Below are 18,525 nucleotides of genomic sequence, written 5' to 3'. Positions count from 1 at the left end.
GTTTTTACTATTTGAATGAGTACTTTTTAATTTCAATATTATTACTTTATGGCAAATGATTACCTTTTTTCTTGCAATATTTTGACTTCATTCTTGTACTATTGACTTGATTCATGTGAAAGTATGACCATTTCTTGCAATGTTGTGATATGTTTTTTGTGCAATAGTTTGACTTAATTCCTATAAAATTCTTAATATTTTTGTTGAATTAATATTTTTTCTTTCCATACTATGAATTTATGGATTTTTTTTTTTTTTCTTGCAATACTTTAACTTAATTCATGTCAAAATATGCTTTCTTTTCTTGGGATATAATGACTTAATTCCCTCTAATATTATGATTTGGGTCATGTAAAATTGTGAATTTTTTCTTGCAATATTTTGACTTCGTTCTTATAAAATTATGTTGTTGTTTTTTTTGCTAAAATACTATTTTTCTATTTTAATTTTATTACTTTATTATATATTTTTTTTATTTCCATATTATTATCTTTTCTTGGGATGTTATGACTTCATTCCTTTGAAATTATTACTTTATTATTTCATATGATAAGCCTATTTGTGTCTAATATTATGATTTGGGTCATGTAAAATTGTAAAATTTTTCTTGCAATATTTTGACTTCATTCTTATAAATTAATGTTTTTGCTAAAATATTATTTTTCTATTTTAATTGTATTACTTCATTATATATATATATATATATATATATATATATATATATATATATATATATATATATATATATATATATATATATATATATATATATATATATATATATATATATATTTTTTTTTTTTTTTTTTCTTTCCATATTATTATCTTTTCTTGGGTTGCTATGACTTCATTCCTTTAAAATTATTACATTATTATTTCATATGATAAACTTATTTGGGGCTTAAATTTTGGTTTTGGTCATGTAAAATTATGATTTTTTTTCTTGCAATATTTTGACTTCTTTATTACACATTCATGTGTTTTTTTTTGCTAAAATATTATTTTTCTATTTTAATTTTATTACTTTATTCATGCCGAACTATAACTTTTGTCAAGCAATATTATAATTGTATCCATGTCACATTATGAATTCTGTTTGTGCAATACTTTGACTTTATTCTCATAAAATGATGATTTATTTTTGTAATATTTTTATGTTCTTATTTTAATACTATTACTTTTCTCGTGCCAAATTATTACTTTTTCTTGCAATATTGTTACTTGACTGTTGATACAATACTTTTGAATAATTTTACATCTTGATTCATGTAAAAGTATTACATTTTTCTTGCAATAGTCTGATTTTTTTTCCTTGTTAGTTTTCTTCTTGTAAATGTATGACTTTTTTCTCATAACATAATGTAGGTTTTGCATTTATTCTTGTAAAATCATAACTTTTTTTTGGTCATCTTCATGCATCTTAGAACTGCTTGTGTCTTTGGTCCGTGCAAAGTTCACATTTGAGCTGGAGTGAGCCAAAGCGGACCAGAGTTCACTTGTTTGGTGCGCACCAGAGTTCCTTTCAAGCCAACCAAACGCGACGAGTGTGAACGCAGCCTCAAAGACGAAGGAATGTCAAATAGATTTGTACGTTGATTTTTTTTCTTTCACATTCTATCACCAGACGGGAATGTTACAAAGTCACCGCTTCACCCACTTATAAAAATAACCATAATGGACAAATAAACACCTTTGATCTTGTCAGTTGGAAATTGCACCACGTATAGACACACTCTATAGATTTGTCTCTCTATGTATAGTAGATCTATCATATATATGTGTACATCTTTCTTCTTTTAAGGGAGGGAGCAGTAACAGCTGTTTGGGGGAGGTGGCGCACAAGAGAAGAATTTACTGAAGATCACCTTTATCATCGTGTTCTTGAAGCGCCCCCTTGTGGCGGGACTATGTTCCGACGTGTCTGTATTCTTCGCCACAAGCTGACGCCGTTGAAAGATGGGAGCACCAACAGGAGCACCGTGGCTTAAAAAAAACAAAAAAAACATCCTGCAACAAGAGGAGATGCATAGTCTCTGATTGGTCCTTCTCATCACTTCCTCGCCCGCTCTGATTGGTTGAGAATGGAGGGACCCATGCGACACGGACGTCTGCATAGATTGTTTGTCATTACGTCTGACTGGAAACGAGGTGACGTCAGTTAAAACAAGATGAAGTCACATGTCTCAAAGAAGGCGGGAGGAGTAAAAAAAAAGGTACCAAAGTGTATTTTTGTGTGTGAGAGATACTCTTTCGGGCAGGAAGTCAGGCCGCAGGTCGTCAGGGCGGAAGGTGGAGGAAGCCAGAGGAGGATAAGAAGAGGTCATGTGACGTGAGGGGGAGGTCAGACGGTCTGCTCCGATATCACCTAAAGGATGAAAGTCACACTGAACATATGATACACTTGAAAAAGCACTTTATTATATCAATACCTGAATAGAGTAGTCAGCGTGCAGCTTGTATAGCAGTATAGATGTACTGCCCACTGAAAATAAGTCAACACACGAACTCTGTTGTCTAAAAAAACTGGCAGTAATAGTGAGTAGCAAGATTATTATGACTACAGTCAAGTACTAGTGTGCATGAGTGCTGACAACACTGACAACCTGTGGTTCACTGAAGGGAAAATAGGAATTCTGACAAGACATTTTTGAAGCAAAAGATGCGGGAAAAAAATGTTACTGATGTTTCCACAATTTAACTGTCTAAATTTTGAGGTGGCGTGCATCAGTGCTTCCAGCACTGGAGAGATGCGGTTGACTGAGGGGCAAATTATAAATTCTGACACGACACTCTTAAGCAGGGGTGTCAAACTAATTTTAGCTCAGGGGCCGCATGGGGGAAAGTCTGTGCACACGCGGGCCGGACTATCAAAATCATGGCATTAAAACTAAAAAAATAAAGAAAACTTCAGATTGTTTTCTTTGTCTTACTTTGGCCAAAAATAGAACAAACACATTCGGAAAATATTACAATAAAAATATAGAAAAAAATACCGGCAGCTGTAAAGTTTAGATCCGTGAAGGAAAGAAGAAAGTGAATGAATGTTTATAACTGAATACGTTTACATATGCATAAAAATGTGTTTTCTTTTGTATTATTTTTTTAAAGAATTAAGTAACGTTTATGACAACCTTTTTCCAAAACACAATATAGAATGTGAGATATAACAGGATAATGCATACATTTATCATTTGTTTTCAAAACGCTTACAAAAAGGTGGTACCCCATTTTTATGACTTGATGGGGTCCCTGGGACCCCATTTTGAATATTCCTAGCGCCAACACTGATGGAGTATTGGTGCATGCAAAACAGCAGCAGGTGGCTGTGGCCTGCGGGCCGGTTGTAATACTAATCGAATATCATCCCGGGGGCCATAGATAATGCTTTGACTTTGACACCCCTGCTCTAAAGCAGCATGCCAAAATGCTTGAAACAAGTACAATGATGTTTGGGCAAGTTAAATGCGTAAATTGTGTGGTAGTGTGCATGAGTGCTACTGACACAGGCAAGCTGTGCTCTGCTGTAAGGGAAAATAAAAGTTTTCAAGGCGAACATGCCGACATTTCTGAAACAATTAAAATGATGTTTCTGAAATGTAATTGTTTAAGTTATGAGGTGCCGTGCACAAGTGCTCCCGGCACTGGCGAGATGTGGTTCACCGAAGGGAAAATTTTATTTCTGACATGACACTGCAGAGCATGTCGAAATACAGTAGCTTTATACAAGCTAAATTATGTTGTGGCAAGTTATGTTAGCATGCATGATCGCTGCCATGTCCGTGCTTCACTGTAGATAAAATATGAATTCTGACAAGACATTTTGAAGCAAAGCAAGCCAACATTTCTGAAACAAGTAAATTAATGTTAAAGCATGTTTAATGTCTAAATTGTGTTGTGGCGCGCATGGGTGCTGCTGACACTAGAGAGCAGGGGTTCAATTATTGGAAAATCTGAATTCTAACATGACATTCTAAAACAAAGCATCCCACAATGCTTGAAACAAGCACAATTATATTTAAGCAGGGTAATTGTCTAAATTGTGTGGTAGCGTGCATTGAGTGCTGTCGACACTGGCAAGCTGTGGTTCACTGAAGGGAAAATATGAATTCTGACAAGACATTTTGAAGCTAAGCATGCCAGCATTTCTGAAACAAGTAAAGTAATGTTTAAGCCAGTATAATGTCTAAATTGAGTTGTGGCGCACATGGGTGCTGCCGACACTAGAGAGCAGTGGTTCATCCATCCATCCATTTTCTACCGCTAGTCCCGTTCGAAGTCGCGGGGGGTGCTGGAGCCTATCTCAGCTGCATACGGGCGGAAGGCGGGGTACACCCTGGATAAGTCGCCACCTCATCACAGGGCCAACACAGATAGACAGACAACAATCACACTCACATTCACACACTAGGGCCAATTTTAGTGTTGCCAATCAACCTATCCCCAGGTGCATGTCTTTGGAGGCGGGAGGAAGCCGGAGTACCCGGAGGGAACCCACGCAGTCACGGGGAGAACATGCAAATTTCACACAGAAAGATCCCGAGCCCAGGATCGAACCCAGGACCTTCGTATTGTGAGGCACACACACTCAATTAAGGGAAAATGTGAATTCTGACATGACATTCTAAAGCAGAGCATCCTACAATGCTTGAAGCAAACACAATTATATTTAGGCAAGTTAATTACCTGAATTGTGTGGTAACATGCATGAGTGCTGTGGACACTGACGAGCTGCGGTTCACTGAAGGGAAAATATTAATTCTGACAAGACATTTTTAACCAGAGCATGCCAAAAACGATCTGTAGGCTACTTCAATGTTAAATAGTCTTGGTACACTGAAAGGACAATATGAATTCAGACATAGCAATCTGAAGCAGAGCATGCTAGAAATGCTGGAAACAAGCACAATTATGTTCAGACAAGTTATAAGTCTAAGTTGTGTCTAAATGTTACTGGAATCTTCTTCCCCTCCTCCATGATCCCCCACAGGTGCCAAACTGTGGTTAGGTGTGGAGGACACATTTTTGTCCACTGCATCATCTTCATTATGTTGAAAGACTGTCGTGCTGCCCAGCTTTTGCCTCACGATGCCACAGTACCTTTTGAAACTTCCCTCAATGAACCGCAGCTCCCTAGTGCTGGCAGCACTCATGCAGCCTCATAAACATCTTGCTACTCACTTGTATTGCTAGATATTAATGATTGTGTGTGGACTCATTTTCAGTGGCTAGTAAATGGATACTGCTATACGAGCGGTACATTGACTACTGTAACGTATACTTTCTACAGTATTGTTCCTGGAGAAGATGTACTGTCATAAAAATCCTATCACAACTCCTAAAAAACCCAATAACAACTTTATATGTTTTAAATTGCTCAATGATTAGTTTGAATACATGTTTTTGTCTTAGATTGTGTCTTTTAAATGGTCAAAACATGGTAACGGCCTCATTGTACCTGCTCTTCAGTCAGTCTCCCAGCCGGACTTTGCACAGTCTCCTCCCCTTCAAACACACAAAAAAAACAAAGAAAAACAACAAAAGTTCCTTTGGCGAGTGCAGGTAACAAATGTTTGGTGGGTGGTCTCATGTTTCTTTGTGTGGCTGCGCTCCCCCAGCAGTGACTGAATCATCTGGTCCACAACAACACAACAAAGGTCAGCGACGGAACAGCGAAGTGGAAAGAATTGAAAAGCTAACAAATTCATCTCACCTCTCCAAACAACGTTGGAACTTTGGTTGTCATAGTAAGGATTACGCCCAAATGCCTTCCTCGTCGTCCTGTTGTTGGACGAGAAGCATTGGGGGGAGAAATCAACAAGAATCATTATCATACTACAAATCTGATAAGGCATGATAAAGAAATACTCTAATTATAACTGATTTAGAGAGGGAGCATGCTGTTATCTTTCTAACTCTAATAATAATTTGGCGTGCATGAGAAAGCTATTCTATCAGAGAACTATTTTCCAAATGCTCTCTCCTTGACCACATGGGCATTTATCTGCAAGTGTATTGCACAGCAACACAACCAATGTTGGAATACTGTTAGGAGCAAACTGCTCAGTAAGCATTAATATCGCTGATGAGTGGATTTTACACAACAGTCCGACAAATACCCCACATTATGTCTGCACCAGAGCTGGGCAAATATTTTGACTCAGGGACCACATTGAGAGATTCTGGGGGGGCCAATGTGTATGTGTGTATAAATTATATGTACACATTTAGCTGTAAAAATCTGCTGTACAGTACGTGTGTTTGAGTCCCTCTTTTCAGGAACACTAATACCAAAAGTCACAACGTCCGATAGAGTTCTAAAAAAGTTATGACAGACCACCTGAAAAAAACCGAAATGGAATTTTACAGTTTTTTACTGAATGGGACACCCAAATTAAAAGAAAGTGGGATTTACAATATTAACTACGAACAATAAAACACTGAATATTAACAACATATGAACATCGCTCCTCTTTTACTTCTCAGACCAGCCCCTCACATCTTTTACAGTCAAGCAAAACACAACAAAAATGTAACAAGCAGCAAAATATGAATGCAAAGTGTAATAAACACCTACAATATAATATATTATCACTTTTACGCAGAAATGTGTTGTAAAAATCTGCTTCCGCATCTGTTTCTGACACGTGTTTGGGGCTGGCTGCTCTGAAAACAAACCCTGCCCACTCTGCTATGTTCCTTGTCTGAGCTGCTGTGACGTAGATTACCGTAATAACTCCTATAAAACCCAAAAGCGCAGATTTCAACCATTGAAATACTTTCTATAGTTCAAAACTTACGGTCATTTAAAAGCAGCACTGCACATCATAATGGCGGCTACAATTTTGATGTTAAAGGTCTAAAAAAATTATGTAGAACATCCGGTGGGCCAGATTGAACATTTTCATGGGCCACATGTGGCCCGCGGGCCGTATTATTACTAGGTCTGGTCTACACCAACAGCTGAGTAGTAGCATTTTAAAGAGCATGCAGAGCTAGACAAACGTTTTTTTGGAGTTAATAAAAAACACCTCAGGACCTTGCCATCAGCCATAACTGTTAATGACAATGTTTTTTGTCCTGATGACAATCAGAGACCGCGGTTGTTATTTTTTATTTATAAGGAGTAAGAGAAGCCAATGCAACTTTTGTTGGCAAAGATGTATGGCTGCTGGAGCTGTATTACCATGTTACGTTATGACCATGAAACGTAAATATCTCACCAAAATTGTTATTATTATTGGTTATATTTGTAAGTTAATCTTGTAAGATCAAAATGTCAGGTACTTTTGTTTATATATTCATCTCACACATAGACAGCAGTGTCACGTGCACCAGAAAAACCAACTGCACTCTTCCGACGTTCACAATATAACTGCTGCACCTTACATCCTGTATGACTGAAAAATAAGACCCCTGAAAAATACAGCGCATCTGGAAAGTATCCAGCGCTTCACTTTTTCCACATTTTGTTTTTTTTACAGCCTTATTCCAAAATAGAAGTAATTAATTTTTGTCCTCAAAATTCTACAGACAATACCCCATAATGACAATGTGAAAAGTTTTTCTTTTAATTTTACAAATGTATTCAAAATTACAGAAAACAATTTTTTTAATCACATGAAGATCAAAGCCTTTGCTTAATATTTTGTTGATACACTTTTGGAAGCAACTACAGCCTCAAGTCTTTTTTAATATGATGCCACCAGCTTGGCACATCTATCTTTGGGCAGTTTCACCCATTCCTCTTTGCAGAACCTCTCAAACTGGATGAAAGCGTTGGTTTTCATCCAGGATGTGTCTGTACATTGCTGCATTCATCTTTCTTTCTATCTTGACTAGTCTCCCCCTTCCTGCTGCTGAAAAACATCCCCACAGCATGATGCTGCCACCATCATGCTTCACTGTAGGGATGGTATTGGCCTGGGGATGAGCGGTGCCTGGTTTCCTCCAAACATGACGTCTGGCATTCACGCCAAAGAGTGGAGTCTTTGTCTCATCAGACCATCTAATTTTGTTTCTCATGGTCTGAGAGTCTTTCAGGTGCAAACTTTTTACTAAGAAATGACTCCACAGAGGAATGCTGTAGCTCTGACAGAGTGACCATCGGGTTCTTGGTCACCTCCCTGACTAGACTATGATGAATGTAACAATATAAACAGACATCCTGGATGAAAACCAACGCTTCCCATCCAATCTGATGTAGCTTGAGAGGTGCTGCAAAGAAGAATGGGTGAAACTGCCCAAAGATAGGTGTGCCAAACTTGTGGCATTATATTAAAAAATACTTGAGGCTGTAATTAATGACAAAGGTGCATCAACAAAGTATTGACCAAAGGCTGTGAATACCTATGTACATATGATTTTTTTTTAGTTTTTAATTTTTATTTAGTTTACAAAATAAAAAATACAAACTTTTCACATTGTCATATTGGGGTATTGTGTGTATCCATTTTGTAATAAGGCTGTAACATAACAAAATGTGGAAACAGTGAAGCGCTGTAGCTTACATATTAACTGTGATCATTTGGACTTGAAGAAACAATACCTTGCAATACAATTACACTTTCACTTGCAATTTCTTTCCTATTTTAAAAATTGCACTTTTGAGACTTTGAAGGAAATTTAAGATGTCCTAAATTTTTTATAATGAAGCAAACAACAAAGTACATTTGTATTTTGAATTGAGACATTTTCTATATTTAAGTGTAGATTGAATCGAATCGTGATTAATCAATTCAGAACTTAAAATTTAGTGGTAATTGTTTTGTACACCAAGTGGCCACAATTCATTAAGTTTAAGCTCATGACGCAGTAAATTGAATGATGCGGACACAATTGTTATGGGACACTTTCTAATACGTTTCTGCCTTAGAGACTTGTATTTGTAAGTAATACGCAAATACAATTATTTCAAACTTGTTTATATTAACAATTGTGCTGTTTTAGACTGCAATCATTTTTTTTGATTAAGTGCACTTACTACAAATGTTTAGTTTGTGTGCTATTAGCTGTTTTGGAGCTGCAGCTCCTACTAGCCTGTAGCCTAGCATGTTTACCTTTTGTAAATGACTGACAAGAAAAGACCAACCTTGTGCGCTTTTTGGAGGATATTTAGATGCTAACTGGCGGTCCAACTTTGTACAGCAGCGCTTTCAGATGCAAGCTAATATAATCCAATATTTGTTTTGTTTTTTGCGATATCTGATATTAATGTCGGATCAGAACACCTCTAATTATTAGTACTTATTTAGCTAACTGAGAGGGACAAACCATTATATAGTTAGAAGTCAGAGTCCCCACACAGGTAGACAAGCACTTAATAAGACACTTCCTATGAGAGACATCTAACCTGGTCCGGGGAAGGGCGGTGGCCAGCGTGTGGGGGTCCTCGGCCCGGCCCTCCACGATGATGAGGCGACGGGTGGCGTGGATGCTGGCCATGGTGTGGGGCCTGGGGGTGCTGGGGATGCTGGGGATGCTGAGGGTGCTGGGGATGCTGGGGATGCGGATGTTGAGGGTGAGGCCCCTGTTGAGGAGGCCCATGTGGATGCTGAGGATGCTGGGGGTGCGGGTGCTGTGGCGGAGGATGCCCGTGCGGGTGCTGCGGTGGATGCTGGAGGTGCTGTTGGTGTGGATGTTGGGGATGTGGGGGGCGTGGATGCTGTTGATGCTGTGGATGCTGGGGAGGCGGTTGAGGGTGCTGCTGCGGGTGTTGACTGTGAGGGTACTGAAGTTGTGGCTGCTGTGGGTGAGGGTGCTGCGGGGTGGTCTGTGGGTGCTGCGAGTGCTGCATGTGAGGGCTGTGTGCGTACGAGACCTGCTGGCCATGGGGCGGGTGGGGGTATTGGGTCTGAGGCTGAGGGGCCTGGGGCTGGGCGTGGTGTGGACCATGGAGGTGGTATTGTTCATCCTCATAGTTGTCAGCGATCAGCTTCATTCTGCTTTGAGTCTGTGGGATAAGTGTGTAAGTATTAGTATTACATGTGTGAAAGTATTTCATTGTGTTGCAGTACTGACATGCTGTTTAAGTTGGTGCATCAGTTTGTCTCGCTCCCTCTTGAGGGCCATCACCTCCTCCTGGGTCTTCTTCTTGTTGGAGGCAGACAGTTCCAGCAGTGCAATATTAGCATCTTTCTCACTGATGGCAGCCAGCAGAGCTTGTTGTCTGAAAAAGTGCATCATATTCGTCATAAAGACATTTCTACAGTATTTATTAGGGCTGCGAATCTTTGGGTGTCCCACGATTTGATTCAATATCGATTCTTGGGGTCACGATTCGATTCAAAATCTTTTTTTTTTTCCCAATTCAACACGATTCTCGATTCAAAAACAATTTTTTCCCGATTCAAAACGATTCTCTATTCATTCAATACATAGGATTTCAGCAGGATCTACCCCAGTCTGCTGACATGCAAGCAGAGTAGTAGATTTTTGTAAAAAGCTTTTTTATCAACTGATTGCAATAATGTACATTTGTTTTAACTATTAAATGAACCAAAAATATGACCTATTTTATCTTTGTGAAAATATTGGACACTGTGTGTTGTCAAGCTTATGAGATGCGATGCAAGTGTAAGCCACTGTGACACTATTGTTCTTTTTTTAAATTTTTTATAAATGTCTATATGTCAATGAGGGATTTTTAATCACTGCTATGTTGAAATTGTAACTAATATTGATACTGTTGTTGATAATATTCATTTTTGTTTCACTACTTTTGGTTTGTTCTGTGTCATGTTTGTGTCTCCTCTCAATTGCTCTGTTTATTGCAGTTCTGAGTGTTGCTGGGTTGGGTTTGGTTTTGGAATTGGATTGCATTGTTATGGTATTGCTGTGTATTGTTTTGTTGGATTGATTAATTAAAATAAATAAATAAATAAATAAATAAAATAAAATATATTTATTTCAAATGAGAATCGATTCTGAATCGCACAACGTGAGAATCGCGATTGGAATTCGAATCGATTTTTTCCCACACCCCTAGTATTTATAGTCCTTGACAGGGTCTCCGGTGAGCTAAAGCCTAACACAGCTATCTTTTGGTGAAAATCACCAAAGACTGGTCACTGGTAAATCCAAGGATACAAACAAACACATTCTTACTTACATTAACACCTATGGACTCTTTGGCAGCTAACTGTCCATCAGTTGTCCAGTAAAATATACAACTTTGAGGAAGATGTATTTCATGTGGCATGTCTTCCAAAGCATTTTCACCACAACCCACAGGGGGCGCCACAATAGTCGTTTAAAACCCCGACTGAGTCATACCAAAGACTATAAAAATGGGACCCATTACCTCCCTGCTTGGCACTCAGCATCAAGGGTTAGAATTGGGAGTTAAATCACCAAAATGATTCCCGAGCGCGGCCACCACTACTGCTCACTGCTCCCCTCACCTCACCTCCCAGGGGGTGGAACAAGGGGATGGGTCAAATGCAATCCAATCCAATCCAATCCACTTTATTTGTATAGCACATTTAAACTACAGAAATGTTTCCAAAGTGCTGCACAACAATATTAAAAACAAGATTCAAATATCCTTAGCTCCACAAATGACTGAATAAAAACAAAAAATAAATAAATATAAAACCAATATAAAAACAATATAAAAATAAATATGATTAAAAACGATTTTAAAGGTTGAAACCAATTAAAACAATAAATAGAAATAAAAAAAGTGGGTCTTAAGACGAGACTTAAAACAATCCACTGTGAGAGCAGTTCGAACGTGGAGGGGCAGAGTGTTCCAGAGCTTAGGGCCGACCACAGAGAAGGCCCTGTCTCCCCTGGTTTTAAGTCTCGTCTTGGGCATCACAAGCTGGAGCTGGCTCTCGGACCTCAGAGCGCACGCAGGAGTGTAAATTTGGATGAGGTCCGAGATATAATGAGGTGCCAGTCCATGTAAAGCTTTAAAAGCAAACAGCAAGATTTTAAAATCAATTCTAAAATGAACAGGGAGCCAGTGCAAACTCTCAAGAATTGGGGTTATATGCTCGCGTTTCCTGACCCCTGTTAAAAGTCGTGCTGCCGCGTTCTGGACTAACTGCAACTGGGTGAGAGCTTTTTGGCTAATGCCAGCATAAAGTGCATTGCAGTAGTCCAGGCGACTTGAAATAAAAGCATGCACGACTTGTTCAAAAAGGATAAAAGATAAAAACGGTTTTACCTTTGCTAAAAGACGAAGATGATAAAAACACTATTTTAAAACGCCATTGACTTGTTTGTCAAGTTTAAAATCGCTGTCTGTAGTGACGCCAAGGCTGGTGACTTTGGGACGCACATAATTTTGCAATGGTCCCAAGTCAGTGAGGGCTGGACCAAAAACAAAAATTTCAGTTTTTCCCTCATTCATTATTAAAAAATACTGGGCTAACCAAGCCTTGACGTCACATAGACAGTTGAGAAGGGGTGTCAGGGGGCTGTGGCCTTTTGAAATTGGCATATCAATTTGGCAATCGTCTGCATAAAAGTGATAAGACACTCCATGCCTCTTAAAAATCTCTCCAAGAGGGAGGAGATATAGAGCGAACATGATGGGGCCTAGAATAGATCCCTGGGGGACACCACAGTAAAGCGGAGCAGAAGAAAGGTGGCGTCCCCCAGCCTGACAGAGAAGGACCTCTCTGACATGTAGGATCTGAACCACTCCAATGCAGTCCCCCTGACACCCACAGTCTCTCAGGCGGTCTAAAATAATTGTGTGGTTGACTGTGTCAAAGGCAGCTGTGAGATCTAAAAGCACTAAAATGGCAGAGCTGCCAGAATCAGACATTAAAAGCAAGTCATTAAAAACCTTTAAAAGTGCAGATTCAGTACTGTGCAAAGCTTTGTATCCAGACTGAAATGGATCTAAAGTGCTATTTTCATCTAAAAAAGGCTGCAGTTGTGCCAAAACACATTTCTCCAAAATGTTTGACACAAAAGGTAATTTAGAAAAGGGCCGATCATTTGACAAACTTGTAGGATCAAGACCTGTTTTTTTGATCAAAGGCTCAACAACAGCTCCTTTACAAAAAGAGGGCACACTGCCAGAAATCAAGCTGCTGTTGATGATGTCCCTAACAGACAAGTCAATAGAGTCCCAGACTTCTTTAAAAAAGCGAGGGGGGACTGGGTCTGTGGGACAAGACGAGGGTTTTAGTTTGTCAATTATTCCTGTAAGCTCAGGCATGGACACAGGCTCACACTGACAAAACACAGCCGAGCACTGAGTGCCCACATTGAAACTCAATGGAGGAGGAGATAGAATTGCCCGAATAGAAGCAACCTTGTCATTAAAAAAGGTGATACAATTTTCACAAGTTTCACTTGTCATCTCCAGTGAAGTGGCTGGATTCGGATTAAGAACAGAACTAATAGATTTAAAAATAACACGTGGCTTGCTGAAACTATATAAAATTAAGTCTGACATATATTTTGTTTTCTCAGCTTTAACCACACTTTGATAATTCCGACAGCTTTCTTTTAGAATTTGATAAGAGACCTCCAAGTGATCCCCTTTCCACTTACGCTCCGCCCTTCGCCCCTCACGCAGAGGGTAATTTCACCACACCTTGTGTGTGTGTGACTATCAGTGGTACTTTAACTTTAAACACTGACTGACAGTACAAAAAAGGCAAGATTGCTAGGAGTGTTTCGATCGGGGTTTAAGGATGCTGAGTCCGATACCGATCATTCATGAGTGAGATCAGCGATATCGATCACATCAACTTGTAAATGTATTTATATTAAGTGCTATTGACAGTGTAACAATATCAACACGACATTTAAAGAAGTTCCTTATTAAATTTTATTACATACAATTGTTTGAGCAAAACAACGTCAATAGTACACAATAACCAAACAAAAGTAAAAACTACCACTCATTTAAATGATTTAGTTTTAAACATTAAAGTCCTCCTCTCACGTGTACACCTGGTCGCGACACATCAGAAAATCACAACAGCTCTTGTTACATACATTATACTCTCTTTAACTCTTATTAATCTACTTGATAATTTCATGATAAAAACGTGCACTTTCTGCTGTAACGTGATTTGTCTTAACTTATAAAAACTTTAGTGAGCATTTATTTCTTGTCTCGTTTCAAGCTAGCCTTGCGGCTATTTTGGTGATTAGCATGGCTTTCACCTGCTGCTTGCTTTCTCTGTGTTTGGATTTTTTGCCTTCAGTGATAATATTACTTGTAGGAAATGCAGTTTATTTGCCGCTATGGTGGTGATGATTATTAACTAGGAGAGCGGCTCCACACTGTGTATGGACATACAGTTAGTTAGCTGTCAGCCGGGGACCAAAAATAAAGTATCAGCCAGTGTGGATCGGCTTTTGTGATCACAGAAATTGGCGAATACTGATTGGTTCCCGATCGATCGGTGCATCCCTTAAGATCCATCCATCCATCCATCCATTTTCTACCGCTTATCCCTTTCGGGGTCACGGGGGGTGCTAGAGCCTATCTCAGCTGCATTCGGGCGGAAGGCGGGGTACAAGTCGCCACCTCATCACAGGGCCAACACAGATAGACAGACAACATTCACACTCACATTCACACACTAGGGCCAATTTTAGTGTTGCCATTCAACCTATCCCCAGGTGCATGTCTTTGGAGGTGGGAGGAAGACGGAGTACCCGGAGGGAACCCACGCAGTCACGAGGAGAACATGCAAACTCCACACAGAAAGATCCCGAGCGCAGGATCGAACCTGGGAATCCCTTAAGATTGCACTTTAAATTTATTTGCAGGTCATAACTGAATCCTGGTCAATCAATCACTTTGATACTTAACATGTCCATTTACACCTCCCTAAACCCCTAAATTGATTAAGAGCCTACAGAATGCTGACCAAGTGTACAAACAGTGGACGCTACATCTGCACTGATGTTTCTCCAGCCATCCCAAAGACAGCCAGCGGTGTGCATGAATTGAATTACTCACTTCATCTCTAAAATCTCCTCCAGCTGTTTCCTTCGCTCTTGCCTCATGTTGGTCAGGTGACTGTCCCGCTCTTGCAGGGACTGCTGCGTGGACGAGAGACGCTGCTTGGTGGAATCCAGCTCCTGCCTCGTCCTCTCCAGGGTGTTCATCAGCTCCTCTAGCTGAGTGACAGATGGGTTTAAGCAACGGTGGACCGCGCTGCAGCGAGGATATGTTGAAACCCACCTTCGAATGATGGCCGCCGTCCAAAGAGCTGTCCTTACGTGTGTCCTGTCCCAAGCTTTTCTTGTCCCCTTGGGGTCCTAGTTTGATGTTCTGGCCCTTCTTGGTCTGCTCTTTGCCTCCTTGTCTGTAAAAGCACACATCCTTAAGCTAGACATCCCAAATCAACCATTTATCTGCCAAGAAGTACGTCTTTGGGGTGTTTAAAAAAGGTAAGGCGATGTCATACCAAACCATGAAGCACAACCAAGCAGTGCAACGGTTAGGCACATTTGAAATACAGTTAGTTCTTGAATGGTGCCAGTCATGAAAACTGATGACCTCATGTTAATATGTTAATCATGTGAAAAGACTTACATTAAGTTAGAGCAGCAGAGTTAGAACGGGGAGGAAAGGGGGTAAGGATGCTACATACCTGGGAGCCAAACTGCAGACGAGGGGAGGGAATGGTAGAAGAGAATAAGGGGTGACAGGACAAGTAGGAAAGACATTGGAAGCCAGGAATAGAATGAAAAAAAATTAAAAACAAGACATTAAAACCAGGACATAATCACATAAAAGACAAAACACACCCAAGTCATGTTTCCACCAAGCAGTATCAGTTTGTATCAGCGTATCTTCAACCAAGGGTAAGAACAGAACTAAACTCTTCTATCAAACCACGGATTTGTTCATTTTAAATCAGCAAAATCATGTCAAAAGTTGAAATATACATAAATATATTATTAAATTTGTCTTACAATGTTATACTAATATCAGAGCCTTGTAATGTAATATGTACAATATTTACCGTAATTCGGTCATTTTAATCCTTGCCGTAACTAATTTATCGGCGCATTTATTTCCGTTTTCATAGCAGCACACTTCCAACTTCTGGCAACAACTGTGTGTCCTACTTCCTGAAACAAAGGTGTGTGCGCCTTCTAATCATGGCAGATTGGCTAAAAAACAAATAAGACGAGTATTTTTGGACAAATGAGGATTCACATTTTGAAGCTAAATATACAGAGGATGAACTGCTGCTTCTCGAAGCTAACACGAAGGAAGGGTGTGATGTTGGAGCAGACGGAGGCTGATAGAATGATGTGAAAGCGACTCAAATCGGCAAATGAGGAATTTGAAGCCAAGCTATTTCGACATAAATGGAGTTCTTACCCAAATAAAGCAGAAAAAACGTCCGCGATAATGCAGCACGTCATTCGTGCATCACGACAGACAGAATACGCTGTCTGGCTAGCTAATACTTTACAGATACTGTTTATGTTTTTTAGTCAGTACAGATTGGTGTCCTATTGTAGTGTGTTGCGCATTACAAACTTAAACGCTTTTTGTGCTGACGTAGAAGCTAACTTATCTCTTGCCAAAGTTATCTTTTACGGCTAATACCGTAGCAAGCCACTGTGTTAGTACGCTCGAAAAAGAGTTCCTCATTGTTTGCTCTTACATTAACAATACCGCTACAGCTTGGTTATTATACAGGTTACGGAATGTAAATTAATTATTGTTGACGGTTTTTGAATGCATTTTTAAAGTGAATTAGAGGTCAAATTGATTGCTCCCATTAGCTGCATTGCTAGCCACCGAGAACGAGCCAATTGTTATGTTAGAATGCAAAAAAACCCCCACCTTTTTGTCTTCTTGTCTCTCATAATGATTGTGAATGATTAGCAAAATTAAATAAAAAAGTGCAGTTCCCCCTTTAAATGCCCGCTCGCTACTACAGTAGAGGCTGGTGATTCATTTACATAACACAGCCCTCCAAAACTGGCTTATGTAAATGGCCAGTTCAAAAGTTTTTTGGTTGTTTTTTTTAAGTTTGCTTTCTTGATACTTTTGGACTGGAGAATGTCACAAACAAAGTTATTAAGACACCAAAGAACTGTTTTAAATTTAACATCCATATTGTGTGTATAGCTATATAGTCCTCATTCATTTTTTGCACTATTTTAACATTTTCTAATGCATGTCTAATACAAAGAAGGAGCTGCTTTTAATCTTTTTGTACATGCGTATGTTGACAATGAAAGGCATTGTTTTGTAATTGTGTAAAAATTCCTCCACTTAATTACTGTGGTTAGTTTCTGGAAATGTTAGCGTACCTCTCGACTGGTTATGGATCATCTATTTTGGTAACTTCTGACAGTGGAAACAACAACAAATGTGAACTCAGCTGTATTACTTGGTGGAAAAGGGGTTTAAGTTCATAGTCAAACAACACTGAGGACTGAATCTGCGCCAGTATCAGCTCCCGGCCAATGCAGGGTGCACTTATCCCTGAAAACCCTGAACCTTGTGCATCTGCTGCCAAGCCCGAGGATGGCAGACATGCAGTCAAACAGGCAGAGTTCAGCCGGGTCAAAGAAGAGGGAAAGAAGAGTTAGGGAGCAGAGAAAGGGAAGTCAACAAGCGAGCCAGACGGGAGCAGCTGGGCAGAAGATAACCAGTTAGGGATGCAGGGTTGATCGGACAGCACCCCCCACATTTGAGTCAGGACCACACATACAAGAGTACCCCACTCACTGAGCAACCTGGATCTGGATATTCATGCAGGCCACTGATCCGAGCATTGCCCTTAAAGTCTGCTAGGGCAAGCTCGGCAGGACAATGATGGGGGTAATCAGGGAGGTGGGCAGCACATGGTGAAGAGAGTGGGTGATGTTACTGGGGCAGAAGGGTCAGGGGAATGAAACAGGGATGCATACTCGAGTCGGGAGAGGCCTCAGCGCTACAGAATCCAAAACAACCACCACATCACATTAAACATGCATGCACATGTGTAAAACATTTTTTACCATAAATAACTCACACTTCAAACACACTCTGGTGCGTTTGCTGTACCACTATTGCTAATTTGCTGAAGCATAAACACGATCATTCCACAAAAGCACACAGAAACGAGTAACATGCAAGTGTGCGCGTCACAATGGGGCTCTTATAAAAGTATATTTTACAAGCTTTTGGTGAAATTTAAGTTGATAAATACAGTGGTACCTCGGGATACGAACAGACTCTCCGCTAATTGTTATGTTATTGTTATCTGCTGACAAAAGTACCGGGACACCTCCTCATTGTTGTCACACAGGAAGGGAAAATGGAAGAAAACATTGCCTCATTTTTGCAGCAATGACATCTTTTGGGAAAAGGTTGCTATTTACAAGGTGTTCTTGTTCATCCCAAACGTCAAGTTCTTTTACACCAAACTCTTCCAAGGACACAATTATTCAGAAGGTATTGGTATGATTAATAAGTAAGATTCCTGGGTAACTAAAATCTTGTGAGGTTTGTCCCAAAACTTTTATGTTGTCATGAAACTCATTAAAAGGTAATCAGTAAATTTGGAGTACAATAAACATGCCGTTCTCATT

General features: G+C 39.6%; 1 protein-coding gene across 3 annotated transcripts in view; it reads right to left on the bottom strand.

Moving 5' to 3' along the window:
• Positions 1-815: 815 nt before the first annotated feature.
• Positions 816-18,525, bottom strand: part of erc2 (ELKS/RAB6-interacting/CAST family member 2) — a 100,345-nt gene continuing 82,635 nt past the window's right edge. For 2 of the 3 annotated variants that reach the window (XM_062052077.1, XM_062052074.1), the window contains exons 14-20: positions 15,164-15,287; positions 14,939-15,099; positions 10,018-10,165; positions 9,350-9,949; positions 5,711-5,778; positions 5,456-5,630; positions 816-2,365 (exon numbers count right to left, since the gene is read on the bottom strand). In XM_062052077.1, coding sequence (XP_061908061.1) covers positions 5,752-5,778; positions 9,350-9,949; positions 10,018-10,165; positions 14,939-15,099; positions 15,164-15,287 — 1,060 coding nt within the window. In that variant the 3' untranslated portion in view covers positions 816-2,365; positions 5,456-5,630; positions 5,711-5,751. The remainder of the gene's footprint in view (positions 2,366-5,455; positions 5,631-5,710; positions 5,779-9,349; positions 9,950-10,017; positions 10,166-14,938; positions 15,100-15,163; positions 15,288-18,525) is intronic. The other variant, XM_062052069.1, reaches the window with a different exon arrangement.

Source organism: Entelurus aequoreus, linkage group LG01 (assembly GCF_033978785.1).
Source record: "Entelurus aequoreus isolate RoL-2023_Sb linkage group LG01, RoL_Eaeq_v1.1, whole genome shotgun sequence".
Classification (NCBI taxonomy): Eukaryota; Metazoa; Chordata; class Actinopteri; order Syngnathiformes; family Syngnathidae; genus Entelurus; species Entelurus aequoreus.
Note: the sequence above shows the minus strand (reverse complement) of the source record. Positions and strands in the feature narration are given on the sequence as shown.